Below are 13,111 nucleotides of genomic sequence, written 5' to 3' on the forward strand. Positions count from 1 at the left end.
GGGTTTACACAGCTTCAGTTTGGTTGTGATAGGAAAGAGGAGACAGAATATTTTAGTAGGAAGCTGAAAGGCAGCCAGGAATTCCTCTCTAGCAATCCCACCGAAAACAGCTTTGCATATGTGGACCCTTTGTTACTTAGGAAAGCAGACAGATGGGGCCAATACCCTTTAGCAAGTGAGTGTTTTCAAAACTCCCAGTGGACTTCCCAGGTTTTGTGTGTCTAATTGCTTCTCACAGTGTCTTTGATACAACACAGTCCAAACCTCTTATTTAAAATAAAATGCTATTCTCAGCTCAGTCTCATTCCAAATTGCTGACCTTGCTCAGACTGCTCCTCCTGAAGCAATGGGTTGTGTGAATTCTGTCATATGGGAAACATTGTCTTACCAGCTTTCACATGGCACCTATTTACACAGGGAATAAGTTACTGATTCATACTGATACACCCTCCTTGATGAGAGGCCTGGGAATCTTGCCTGAGAAAGAGGTGTGAGATAATTCTCTAAACAATTTGGTCCTTTAGTTGTTTGGATACATCCCCATTATGTTGCCTAATTCTCACCAGACAGGCTTTCTCATGGATGTTTTACTTTTTACTCACCTGATCTAATGTTGTTTGAGACACAGAATATTCTTCAATATGCAAATTTTCCTTATTGGAGATTATTAATCGGAAAATCTTAGCCAAAGAGGAAGAGCAAATCTGATACTGCAGCATGTTGTAGTGTTTCTCTCTCTGGAAACTCCCTGGGAAGTTGATGCGTATGAATTTCTCAGCAGGAGCAGGATCTGGAGGCAGCCCAGACTTTGGAGCTTTGATTTTCAGAGTGACAATATAGCCATCTCCAAACCTGGGAAGGACATGTGGATTTAGGAATTGGGTGAAGAGGTTGTTTCATCATTCAGGAAGGAAATTAGTTTTCTGCAGCCATGAAAACAATAACAGTATCTGAAAGATATTGCATAAGATCCAGTTTTTTTAGGAAGCCCTGTATTTGCCTTGCAGAAGTGGTATGTAGCATAATAGAGTTGAAATGAGATCTGGTCAGATTGTCTAATATACAACAGAGCTGCACTCAGAAATAGGTGTGGTTAACCATTGAATTACTTATATTAAGAATAGTGCATGTCACATACACTAAATTTTCCCATTAAAAACCACTATAAAAATATTCTACTTACTTGTATTTTAGCTCCTGAATTGTGCCTAGGCATTTGAAGGTACCTTGTACCATGATGGCTAAACGAGTACAGAGGGCTTCACATTCTTCCATACTTTCAAAACAGAGAAGAGATATTTGAGATAAAAGCCAACAGATGTACTTCAGCTGCTTTCAGATTCTGAATTCCAAGTGTTTTTACCTGTGTGAGGTTAGAACCACCGCTCGCCCATCTCTGAGCACACCAACAATAGAGTCCCACAGGAGGCGCCGGGACTGAGGGTCCATCCCAGTAGTCGGTTCATCCTGTAATGGAAATGTTAAGGCAATCAGAGTCAGATAAAACAGGGAAAATCCATTTAGAATCAGGTCACTTTTTTGACCATAGCATGTGATTGTTTCTCTAAAGTAATCTGTGCCTTGAGAAAGCACACAGACCTTGAGAAGCATTGGAGTGAGTGGGTACCAATGGACTTCTCGGCACAAAGCAGTAAGAAAACAAGACCATGGACTGCAGGTGTGAATACAGTGCTGTATGTGTAGAGCACAGCTACAGGGAAGGGAGTGCCTTTTCTGGGCAACAATGAGCTCTCACCAGATTGTCTCACTTGCATAAACATATAGGACATTGTTCAATCCAAGAAATCAGTGAAGTCATTCTGATTTACACCGCCTAAGGATTTGATCCTACATAAGTCAGCTAACCCAGTAAGTAACAGAAAATGCAAACAAAATTAGGATAGAAAAATTTTCATTGAACATCTTGTCTTAAGAAATTATGAGAAAACATCTTATCTGACTGTTTACTACAGGCAGAATACATGTAAAGGCATATTAAATGGTACAAGGAACCAAGGCTATTAGTATGTATTAAAACACTTCATAAACTTTACAACATAAAAGTGACTTGTCTAAAAGCCATAGACATACAAATTAAGGTGGTAGAATATAGTCTAAATAAAGAATTTCTGTAGTAATTTCATATTGAATTTCACTTTAGATGTGCAATTATCTAATCATTAATTTTGTTTGGCAAGAGCTATATTTCAGCATTTGTATAGTTTAGTATAAATTTGTATAATTTATTCCAAAGATATTAAAGGCTGGAAAAGGGTAGGCATCTTCCTGTGTTCTGCTGGATAAAGTAGCCAGGTGGATATGTTGGAAGATCATCTTTTACATCAGTGGCTACACTCTGACAAGAAAAGGCAGACTGAAACTAAACAACAGTTTAAATTCAGATTTTTCTGGATTATAGATTTTATCTCAACACATTCTTTTTTGAAGGTCTTTCTTTTGTAATCACTTGGGGTCCATTAGAAACATAGTTACACATCCCAGACTACACCTGAAATTAATTCAAAATTACACTGAAATAGCTGTAAATTGAGGGCAGAAAGGAACTTTCAAGGACGTGGTAGCCCTTTAGCATGTAGTATTATGAGATGTTATATTGAACTACCCAGGGCTGTGTTTCCATGACACTTACTAGCAAGATGAGTGGTGGGCAGCCTATCAGGGCAATGGCAGTGGAGAGCTTGCGCTTGTTGCCACCACTGTAGGTCCCTGCCAGGTGGTCTGCGTACATAGGAAGTCCCAGCTTCTGGATGCCCCATTCAGCAACCTGTGAGAAAAAACATCTGTTTCACACAGCAGCAATTGCAGAACAGCCAGGACTGCTGATACATCCCTCTTCTGGTAGAAACATGACAGTCCCCTGGGTTTTAGCACATTCATTTTAGAACTGGGCCAGGGAAGTACAAAGTATTTATGATGATGATGAGGGGCATTCTAACAGGTGAGGGAAAGCCATAAAGCAGCCTCAACTGTAGACTTCAATCTGTGCAAGAAATTAAACTTCTGGAATCCTCTTCATGTTTTCCTCCCTATACATACACAACTTAAAAGGCAAGAGCAAAATAGCAATCAATGATATTCTGAGCCACAGCAATCGCATCTTTAGCCTTCCACTGTTGGTGCCACAGATTTACAAGTCTCATTAATGCCTGGGGACCTGCATTTGATAGTGAGGTCTTGCTACTTAACTGTCCAAGTGACAGGAACCACACCCAGGACTTCAATACACAGAATAATGAGTACACTTTGGAAATTCTGGCCCTTAGCGTGTTAAGAGCACCATTAATCATCACAAATATCACTCTAATTATCAAAAGAAGGAGTACTTTACCCTCTTGATTTCTTCTGCTGGAACCCCCCGTAAGCGTGCATATAAATACAGGTGTTCTCGTCCTGTGAGCAGGTCATCAATGGCATCAAACTGAGGGCAGTATCCCATGTTTTGATGGACATCAGAAATGTGGGTCAGTATACTAGAGAAACAAAGAAAAGAGTTGTAGTTCTGTAATACTAGCTCTAAGACAGAGAAGAACACTTTGAATAAAATCCTTATTTTCTGGGGCAACAACTCTTGTAAGAGAAGAATTAATTCTTCCTGATAAACATGCTATGAAAATGTCTGTCTATTCATAAGAGCAAGGAGTATATTGTTTTAAGTCAGTTCAGTCCTGGTTAAGAGTGTAAGCCCATTTCCCCTCACCCATTTTCTTGTTAAAGTATAGACAAACTTAACGAGAAGTTCTTTAACAGCCACTCAAGTTTATTATTTTTTGAAAACAGTGTTTATATCTAGAAAAAAAAAGAAGCAATAATTTCAGCTCAGAATATGGTCACTAGCAACAGACAGGCAGGACACAAGGCTAACACTTCAATGGTAGTAGGAAAAGTACAAAATCACAGAATGGGTGTGGTTGGAAGGGGGCTCTGGAGGTTTTCTTGTCCACTGACCCTGCCTGGGCAGAGTCACCTAGAACAGGCTGAGCAGGACCATGTCCTGGCAACAAAAGAGTTATTGTTCAAACCACATCAATGGACAAAGAATCAAATCCCAACTACACCTAACAAGCCAAGGCTTACAACCTGGAAGTAAACCAACATAAGTGCATACCAGATCACACTGTAATAACTTATGACATTATGCCAGCACTGTGTAAACAAAAATGTTAGAAACAGCCAGAGAAAAGTCCCAAAGCTCAGATCAAAGTACCCTGTTGGATGGGTTATCTTACGTTTGGGAGCTGTTGCCACTAGATATGATTGCCTTGTCCCACTGTTAGCATTACTACAGCTCACCCACAGATTTTACAAGTGTTAAAGGAATCAAATGCAATTGTGTGTTACCTGTGATCTCCGTGCCATAGAACTGCTGGATCATTGAGAGTGTGATCTGAACAGTTCCGTGCTGGAAATTGGACTGCCACAGGGCTTTTTAAGGTACTTACCTACTGCCAGCCACTACAGCATCTCCAGATGTCACATCAGTATCTCCAGTCAGCATTTTGAATGTTGTTGTTTTGCCAGCACCGTTCACTCCCAAAAGGCCAAAGCACTAAATTGCAAAATTTATCATATTCTTTAACATTTCCAACTTGCAAATCAATGGGGGCATAAAATCTGAACTGATCCATGGAATGTAATCCAGTGTTATTGAACAACCTACCTCTCCGGGACGGATGCCAACACAGAGTCTGTCCACTGCAGGCTTACGTCGACCTGCATAAATCTATATTGACGGGGGGAGGAAAAAAAGGAAAGTTCCTATTTCAAGACATCTACAGAAGTGAAAATCATCTGAATTTTTAGTTTAGTTTAATGCTATTGGGATGAGGCAACTTTAGAACTAAGACAAGAGTAAATATTTTTTTTTTCATTCTTCTCAAAATATTACCTTGGTCAATTCTTGTAATTGTAAGATATCTGTGTTGTTTCCTCCATTCATAATTCTTTTTCTTTCTTCTGCAACATCCTCATCTTCATTAATGATAGGTGACATGGCAGTCTCATCAAACCTAGAAAAACCCAAAATACTGGGAACACTGCTCTGTGTTCAGTTAGAATAACAGTGTGAAACAATGGCTAATCTGCTGCCAAAAATGTGGCTGGTGGAAGCAGAGGGGTTGAAGCTCCACAATTGGCTGGAGTACTCCTGTGTTGGGAGAAGCCCTGACCTTTAAAGTTAATCTCTAGATACTAAAAAGGGAGGAAATGGCTTGCTCAAAAGAACATGCCTTCTCAGTCACTGATATGAGAATAATCTGCCCCTTAGCCACAGCCTTCACTATTTGGCTACTTTTAGTAGCTAGTGATGGTCCTTACAAGTAGAAGTTTTGAGTAGATCTCTCTGTAAGACAGAATTTTTATAATTGCACCTATTGCCACTCTTGTTGGCATTCTTGAACAGAAGTGAATGACCCACTCACAGCTGGTAGGTAGCTCTTTTCATCAAGGGAGAGGCACATTTGTAAAACAGAGAGGGGAAGTTCACGTATTGTCCAGGATACAGCTGTCCTGTGGCAGAATTGCTGTCTTGGGATACTAGGCTAGTAGTTCATAGTACTAGCTAGTACCTAGCCTGACTGAGGACACTACAAACTTTCCAGGTAATTTTATAATCTCACTATTACAGTGTCTTAAACAAAAAAAACCCCACCAAACATTAAAATCTGAATTCAAGAAAACTAATTTCTTTAATAAAATATTCTTAAATCCTAAGAAATGCAGATTTGTAAATGCTTTCTTGGATCAGGATATCAGTAAATTAAGATAAGATTGGATAAGTTAATAGAGAACAAAAAACCCCACATATTTAGAGAAAAATTAAGAACAAAAAGAAGAAAAAAGCGACACAGAGAATAACAATGATAGTAATCCTTTTAATAAGGAACATTACTAGAACTTTTAGACATACCATCTTGTGGAAAGCAAACAGCGCTGCATGAAGAGATTCAGAAAGAAGAACACAACTCCTTGAAGAGCCATGGCAACCAGGTTCTTTCCAACAAAGTCCCACTGAAAGGGATCAGAAACATGCTCCTCACCTTTGGAGAAAGAGCATCAGAAAGGAATGTGAAATACTGCTGAAAAACCCCACTACTCCTCAGAACAAAAAGCATAATCATAATGAATTACTGTACTTTTGCTCATGATCAGGAACTAGTTTTGATTTTCCAGTCTTATAAAAAGTCTTAACAAAATGCCTTCCAAGTTCAGCTACTGCATGGGAGTAAAATTAATCTCTCTTGAATACACACTAATTTGGATATCATTACACAAAACTTGCATGGACTACGGAAAAGACACGTTTTCTGAATTAAAACATGAGTTCTGTTGTATGACTATTCTTTTAATAAGTTGTCTGATATCAAAGACAACTATTTCCCAAGAGAATGCCTTTGAAGAACAACAGTCACTTTAAACAGTAGCTGAGATATTCAAATGAAATGAAAAAATAAATCCTCCTATAGTGATTTAGGGTCTTCCAAACACAGGACAAAAAGACACCAGAGTCTGTCACTGAACAAATGGGTTCATTTCCAATGCAGACTACTGGTTGGGCTGCAGAGCTCTGGCAGCACTATCAGAAGCTGTGATTCCTTCAGAGAAGGTGAACTTTGATACTTCTCATCCATCTGATGATGGAAAAGGTGAAAAATCTACTACTTTTCTGAGTTAATCCTTCCAAACATCTCATCCAAGGTCAGGACATGTGACACTGCCATAACTTGTTTCTTATTGGCTTTACTTACCAAACCTCGCATATACTTCAGTCACAGCTTGGTTCATGGCCAAGTCGATGAGTCCACGGCCCAAACAAAAATGTGGGAGGACAAGCAGTACATTTTTCAATGTTCTATTAAACTTCAGCAAAGACTGTAAGAAACAGAAACAATATAAGCTGTTTAAACCAGACCTGTTTAAGAAAACATAGCAATATAAGTGAAAAGTTCTTTGTCATGTCAGAGAAACTGGATGTTCTGTTTTCTTAAAAGAGAGAAAACAGAGTATTTTAAATAATAAATTCAACTAATATCTCTAATATTTGCCTGTGATGGTATTTGGTGACTGATCTCTCCCAGTCCTTAACTCACGAAGCCTTCATTATATTTCTCTCCCCTGTCCAGCTGTGGAGAGGAGTGAGACAGAGGCTTTGGAGGTGCCTGCCATCCAGCAAAATTACAAAACATTACTTACCGGATTATTTTCAAATAATTCCAGGATGAATGTAATGGCACTGCTGTTGATTCCCACAAAGAGATTAATACAAGACAATGCAACATAAGCAGTGCTGGGGATACTGAAGAAAGAAGAAGCAGGGTACATCATGGGAATTACTGCCCATCTGCATGCAAGAAACAGAAAAAAACTATGATAAATTCTCAGTATTCTCATGTCAGTTGGCCTAAATAAAACACAAAGTTAAGCTTTCTTCCCATCCCAAGTATAGCAAAATGGTGTAACCAACCTCTAACCCACCACATTATTTTCTCCCTGGTTACTACATAAGATTTTTTTCTGCTTAGTCGTTTTTTGCTATTAAAATGCAGGGCATAAGACACTGCTAAAATTGAGGAAACTTAATGCTAGCAAGGTTGCTGTCACCCCAGGTATCTTTCACATTTCAGTGAATTGTACACCAAGAAGAAGAAACAAAGAACTGTTGAATGCTGGAAGATACTTTAGTATTGACTGTGAATGCGGCTAATGAACAACCACTAATTCCTACACAATGTACAAGGAAGAAATCAGCAAACTGAACAAATATATTTTCCTGTACGGGTCACATTTGGTGCTTAAAAATGCAAGGCAGGCAGTGACAAAAGAATCTCTTTTGCAGCATGTAGCTGGACAGAGTATGTAAATATCCCACAGAAGAATCTAGTTTTAACCTGTTTTAGATGCACCCAGTTCTATTTAGATCCATCCAGTTCTATTCTTCAAAGCTGGGTTCCACTAAGTACCGAGCTCAGCACCATGAAATCATTTCCATGTGAAATACAGGGCCCACCTGCAGCAATAGCCTTGAACACTCACCCATAGAGGAGCAGCAAGGCAACGAGCACAGGAAGATTGGTCGGGGAGGTGTATGCTTTCTTCTTGAATCCAGCAAATATAGCCACAACCATCCCAGCACTCAGTGCATAATTCACCTGCCACAGCACCGGGGGAAGACCAATGTGTAAGACCTGAGAAGGGCTGCAAACATATCCAGATCCTACACATCATTCCAAAAGGATTTTATATTGAGGAACATCAGAATTTGAGTTAGACTAGTCACACTGAATTTTTTGATCAACAGGTCCCTGGAAATGTGGGATCTTAGTACTAAACGTTTTTCTAAGACATCTTTTATCACACTGATCATCAAAAATATAACATATATTGTTGTTTCTTAGATTATGATTTGTGAATCCATTATTTCATAGTCTGGCTGCCAGGCTTCCCAAAAAGGTGGCCATGCAAGGGAAGTACCGTTTCTGGTGATGCAAACAGAAGCAGTGTAGGATAGAAGAGCTAGTCACTTGAGCCACGTTCCTGTGAAGAAGCTAAAGTGAGTATGCTTGGCCAATGCCCTTTCTCTGTTCAGTATTAGCAGCATTACTCTATTGCAATGCATGGAATTCCCCATGCAGAATGGAAGGCAGCATGTGCCTAAACTGCTAACACCACTTCATGCCTTTGCATCATGCTATCAAGGGCAACGGCCAAGCAGAATTCCTGTCAAGGAAGCTGCTGTGAACAGCAGGGAACAAGAACTCTGGGACCTGCTTCTTTCCTTCATTTACTAAAATAATGCTTTGCTTTATCTTCTCCTGAGAGAACACCTTCCAAATCCTAAAGAGTTTTGGGCTTTTCAAATATTGATTTTCTTTTTCATTTTTCAATTCCATGTTCATGCCTTTTTTACTGCATTTTATTCCTTGGCCACTTTCTTGGTTGCAAAGGCATGGCCAGAGAACCAGCCCTTGTTGTGCCTCAGCCAGCCAAAGAATTTTCTCTTTTATGACAAAGTAGCTGGAGGGAAGCTGAGCCCTGTCTAAGCAAGTCTGCACCTATGGTATAAATCTTTTTGGAATAACCCCATGACCATGATACAGTGACCTAAATGAGTATCATTTGAATGTCATTTTAGACACCCTAGAGTATTTTGTCAGGCCTATTGATACTATTCCAGCAGGCTGTTAATCTTCCCCACTTAGGTTTCTTGAATATCGTGAAATATGTTTTGGGTCTTCTAGAGGACAGGAGTGACTAGCACCAGGCAATGAGGCTTCTCTCTGCTGTAGTAAGTTGTACTTCATTATATGTATTCAATTATAAGGGCTAGAAATCTTAAGACTATAAAGGAGACAGCTTCATTAGTTGACTGAGTTGTGCACCTGAATTAGTTTCTACGTCTGTAATTAGTTCAGAGGCCAGATCCTTAGCATGGTCCCTGAGAAACACTTCAGAGAAATGGATGCTTTGCAATGCTTAGAATCAATCACCTTCACCTGAGTCACTGATTTGCCCTCAGCTCATGCACACCCAGGATAATCAGAGGCTGTCAGTCAGACCAGCAGTTACTTACTATGTCCCACATGAAGTTAGTTAGCCAATAGGTAACAGGGCTCACACCACTGACAAACTGTAGATGTTTGGCTTTTGTTACACGCTCTTGGATGAGGTATAAAACAAAACTGGCTGGTATAAAGGACATGGCAAAAATCACACAGATGGCAACAACAGCATCCACTGAAGTGGTCAGTCTACAACAGAGTACAAGAAGGGAGTGTGAGCAAGGAAATGGATGCAATGCAACACTATATTAGCATCTGGGGACTCTGGAGGGTGCTTTAAGATCTAGCAGTAGCAAGGCTCTTTTTAAAGTAGAAGACTTCTCCAGTTTCAAAATGTGCTAGTGTATTTTTCCAAGATGTTTTGAGGACTGTAGTTAACAAATATGGCACCATTCCCTGATCTTTTACTTCTTTATGTATCTCAGTTTGACAGCCTTTCTTGTGGGGACATCTCAAACTAGACATTTAGGCACAATAGCCAAACTTCTGTGGAAGCAGGGAAAAAAAAAACTTTAAAAGGCAAGTTGGAGACAGTGAGATGAAGCACAGATTTTGCCTCTGTGTTATATGCGAAGTTTTCAGTTTCATTGAATTATGATAATAGGAGAGTGAAAAATGTTGTCTTTTTAGGGATGGCTTTTTCAAGAAATTATGACTTTCAGATTCAGAAATACACCATACATGCCATTGAAAAATCTACCTGCATGCTGTCCTTGGCACCAAGAGAGTGGGTTGTCAACTACTTGACCTGTATTCAATTACGGACAAGTTTTCATTCCATTTTTTATTACATGTTTTATTTCAGAAGTAAATGTATTGGATTTGGAGCATGAACAAAAATTTCAGAATCTTCGTGCTTGGGAATCAACAGAAACATGCAATAATGTATATCCAATGGCCATAGCTCCTATGTGGGATGGGAATGAAATCGTGTGAATGTAACAAGACATGAATAGATTCTTGTTTAGAATAAAATTTCAGGGAAGGGCCTCCACATTCTGTCTATTGAACTTTCTCCTCAGAGTGTGAGCATGCTGGAAGGTGTAAGTTGCCAGGAGAGGGTGGGGTAAAAGCCAGAAGCAGAGCACAAGCAGACTTACACAGTGACTTCAGACAGTTGCTCCTTGGTGAGGTTCAGAGGATGGTTTATAGCAGTGATCCCATGTTCCTCAGGGTCTTGGCCAGTCCTTAGATTAGCTCTGAGGATTGCATTATTGGCTACATTGAGGAAACTAACCATAGCATGCCAGCCTTTGTTGTTAAACCACACCTAAAAGAGTCAGAAATCACAGATTAAATTGTCAGTTATTGTCTTCACTGAGCTACAGGAGAAAATTTGGCTGCCTTTTGTCTACTTTGGTGGGCACTGTCAGCAGGGGTGAATCCAGCACCAGGAATACATAGTTCCTAGGCACAGTCCTGCAGCAGGAGCTCACATACTATGCTTTTAAAAGCATTGGACAACTACTGTCAGGGGATTTTATAAAAGCACATTTTAAGATTTAGTGTACTACTCAAAGTATTTGGGACAGCAAGCAGTACTAATAGCATGGTTTAAAAAAATCTCATATATGAAATAGTATGAATAAGAATTACCTACAGTATAGGATATTAATACCAAGTTATTTCTAAAGTCTAGCTTTTTAACTCTTCTTGCATCTGGGAATACCACCTGCAATACTCTCATAATTTGAAGTCTGTGTCAAGAAAGACCGTGAGTTAGCAGAATAATTCCAGCAAATACCTTAATATTATCTTCAGTTTCCATGTATTTAAGGAAATTAGGGATTTCTTTAGCAGCAGCCAGTGAAGTTTGTCCCTAAAACAAAATGAAAAAGCTAAATGCTGCAGTAACCAGGCTTTAATAAGGGGACAAAAATCAACCAAACAAAATAAAAAATCTTGCTTACTCCTGTCACATTCATCATTCGGCCAAGATCACTTAAAAAATTGACAATTTGATCTCCAGAAACATGAAGGACTGGAAGCCTTCCTCCTATAGAGATTCCTCCATATCTAGTGAAGAGAAAAATATCATCAGTAATTCATACTACACACCCATAACTGTACAGTAATGGGAAAAAATCCCCACTTAAAAAAAGAAACAAAAAACAAAAACAAACCCCACTTAATGCAAGTTTAATTTCTATACAACAAATATTTAATGTATAACAATTTCTAGTCTTTTTCTAACAAGTTGTACTAGGTCTTTTTAGGGCTTACAAATAATAGAAGCTCTATAAGTTTCTGAGAGATTTATGCCAGGATCCTAAAAAAATTATTTAGAAAGAAGATTTGGAGAAAACAAACCAGTGATTTCTACAGAACAAAATCTTTAAATCAAGATAATTGTGATATAATGGTTTAGACAGCATGGAGGACTAAGGACAGCATAGACCTCAGTTGAAATTTCAGATGCTCTGAGAGGAGCACTGGCTGGTATTGACCAATGTCAGTACCAGCCAGTGCATAATGACAAATACTACTGCACAAGGTGAACTGAAGTCTAACCCCATAGAAAGCAATGCTTGCACATGAAGCAGATATTCTGAGAAGAAAGGCAGCCATCCAGCTGCTATCTTTGAAGTGAAATCCTACCACTGGTAAAAAATGAAATAACTATGTGCTTCAGGCTAACCAGTTTCTTTCAAAACTTAGTAACTGCAGAGTAGACATCACACACCAGGGTTAGCTGCTGTCTCCACCTAAAGAAGAGGACTAGTGGAATCTGGTTTATACCTTCTGCTCATGTACACAGCAGACATGAGGAATTGTGGTTGTTACTTCTGTATTTGACAGGTTGGTGTCTAGGTTTCATCCCACTCAGGTCCTTTTTTTTTTGAGGGTTTATATTTTTTATGTGGCACTGAAAGAGCTGTGTCACAGCAGTAGCACAATATACTGTACTACTGTGTTGAACCTTTTCACCACACGGTGCCCATTGGTTTGACTCCTGTAGGTAATAAAGCTCTGATAGCTCCATTGTGAGCCTCTTGCCTTCATCTCCTGCAGGGAGTTCAAACAAATATAACCCCTTTTATAAGACCCTTCCTAATCCCCAGCCTATTTCCCACTGAAGCCATGTCTTTGTTCTACAATTTCTGCCACAATTCCCCTTGTCCCTTTGCAGAAACATTGTGAGGCTCCCTGGTTAAACGGAAACACATTGTTCCTTTATTTACTACCTTAATTTCTGAATTCTTTTCTTACCTCTGCTCATTGACCCAGTATTTACTCTTCAAGCTGAAACAGACAAAGAGAATCCCCTCTAAATGCACAGAACCAAAATCAGTGATGTGTAAGGCTTAAGTAAAAACTAAAGTTGAATTCCTGTACTTTGCAGACCTCCAATCTGCTGGTTATTACTTTTGAGTTGTGGAGTTGGCAGGACTTTTGGTATTCCTTGCAGTGTTTTTTTGGCTATTTGTTTTCTGACATGATTCATCTCCAACTCATACAGAGATAAGCAAGATTCCTGAAGTGACACATACTGGGCTATTCTAATCCATAATTAATTGATTTTAAAAGATGTATCT

General features: G+C 39.2%; 1 protein-coding gene across 1 annotated transcript in view; it reads right to left on the reverse strand.

Annotated features, from left to right (window-relative positions):
* ABCA4 (ATP binding cassette subfamily A member 4) overlaps positions 1–13,111 on the reverse strand; it is a 60,813-nt gene that overhangs the window by 1,572 nt on the left and 46,130 nt on the right. Inside the window, exons 32-48 of the mRNA XM_041421722.1 lie at positions 12,786–12,818; positions 11,486–11,591; positions 11,320–11,394; positions 10,676–10,845; positions 9,587–9,764; positions 8,050–8,165; positions 7,210–7,357; positions 6,765–6,888; positions 5,927–6,056; positions 4,907–5,027; positions 4,679–4,741; positions 4,461–4,567; positions 3,350–3,491; positions 2,651–2,785; positions 1,364–1,467; positions 1,184–1,276; positions 603–852 (exon numbers count right to left, since the gene is read on the reverse strand). Coding sequence (XP_041277656.1) covers positions 603–852; positions 1,184–1,276; positions 1,364–1,467; positions 2,651–2,785; positions 3,350–3,491; positions 4,461–4,567; positions 4,679–4,741; positions 4,907–5,027; positions 5,927–6,056; positions 6,765–6,888; positions 7,210–7,357; positions 8,050–8,165; positions 9,587–9,764; positions 10,676–10,845; positions 11,320–11,394; positions 11,486–11,591; positions 12,786–12,818 — 2,095 coding nt within the window. The remainder of the gene's footprint in view (positions 1–602; positions 853–1,183; positions 1,277–1,363; positions 1,468–2,650; positions 2,786–3,349; positions 3,492–4,460; positions 4,568–4,678; positions 4,742–4,906; positions 5,028–5,926; positions 6,057–6,764; positions 6,889–7,209; positions 7,358–8,049; positions 8,166–9,586; positions 9,765–10,675; positions 10,846–11,319; positions 11,395–11,485; positions 11,592–12,785; positions 12,819–13,111) is intronic.

The sequence above is a fragment of the Onychostruthus taczanowskii genome, unplaced genomic scaffold (assembly GCF_017590055.1).
Source record: "Onychostruthus taczanowskii isolate IOZ18803 unplaced genomic scaffold, ASM1759005v1 scaffold7, whole genome shotgun sequence".
Taxonomy (NCBI): domain Eukaryota; kingdom Metazoa; phylum Chordata; class Aves; order Passeriformes; family Passeridae; genus Onychostruthus; species Onychostruthus taczanowskii.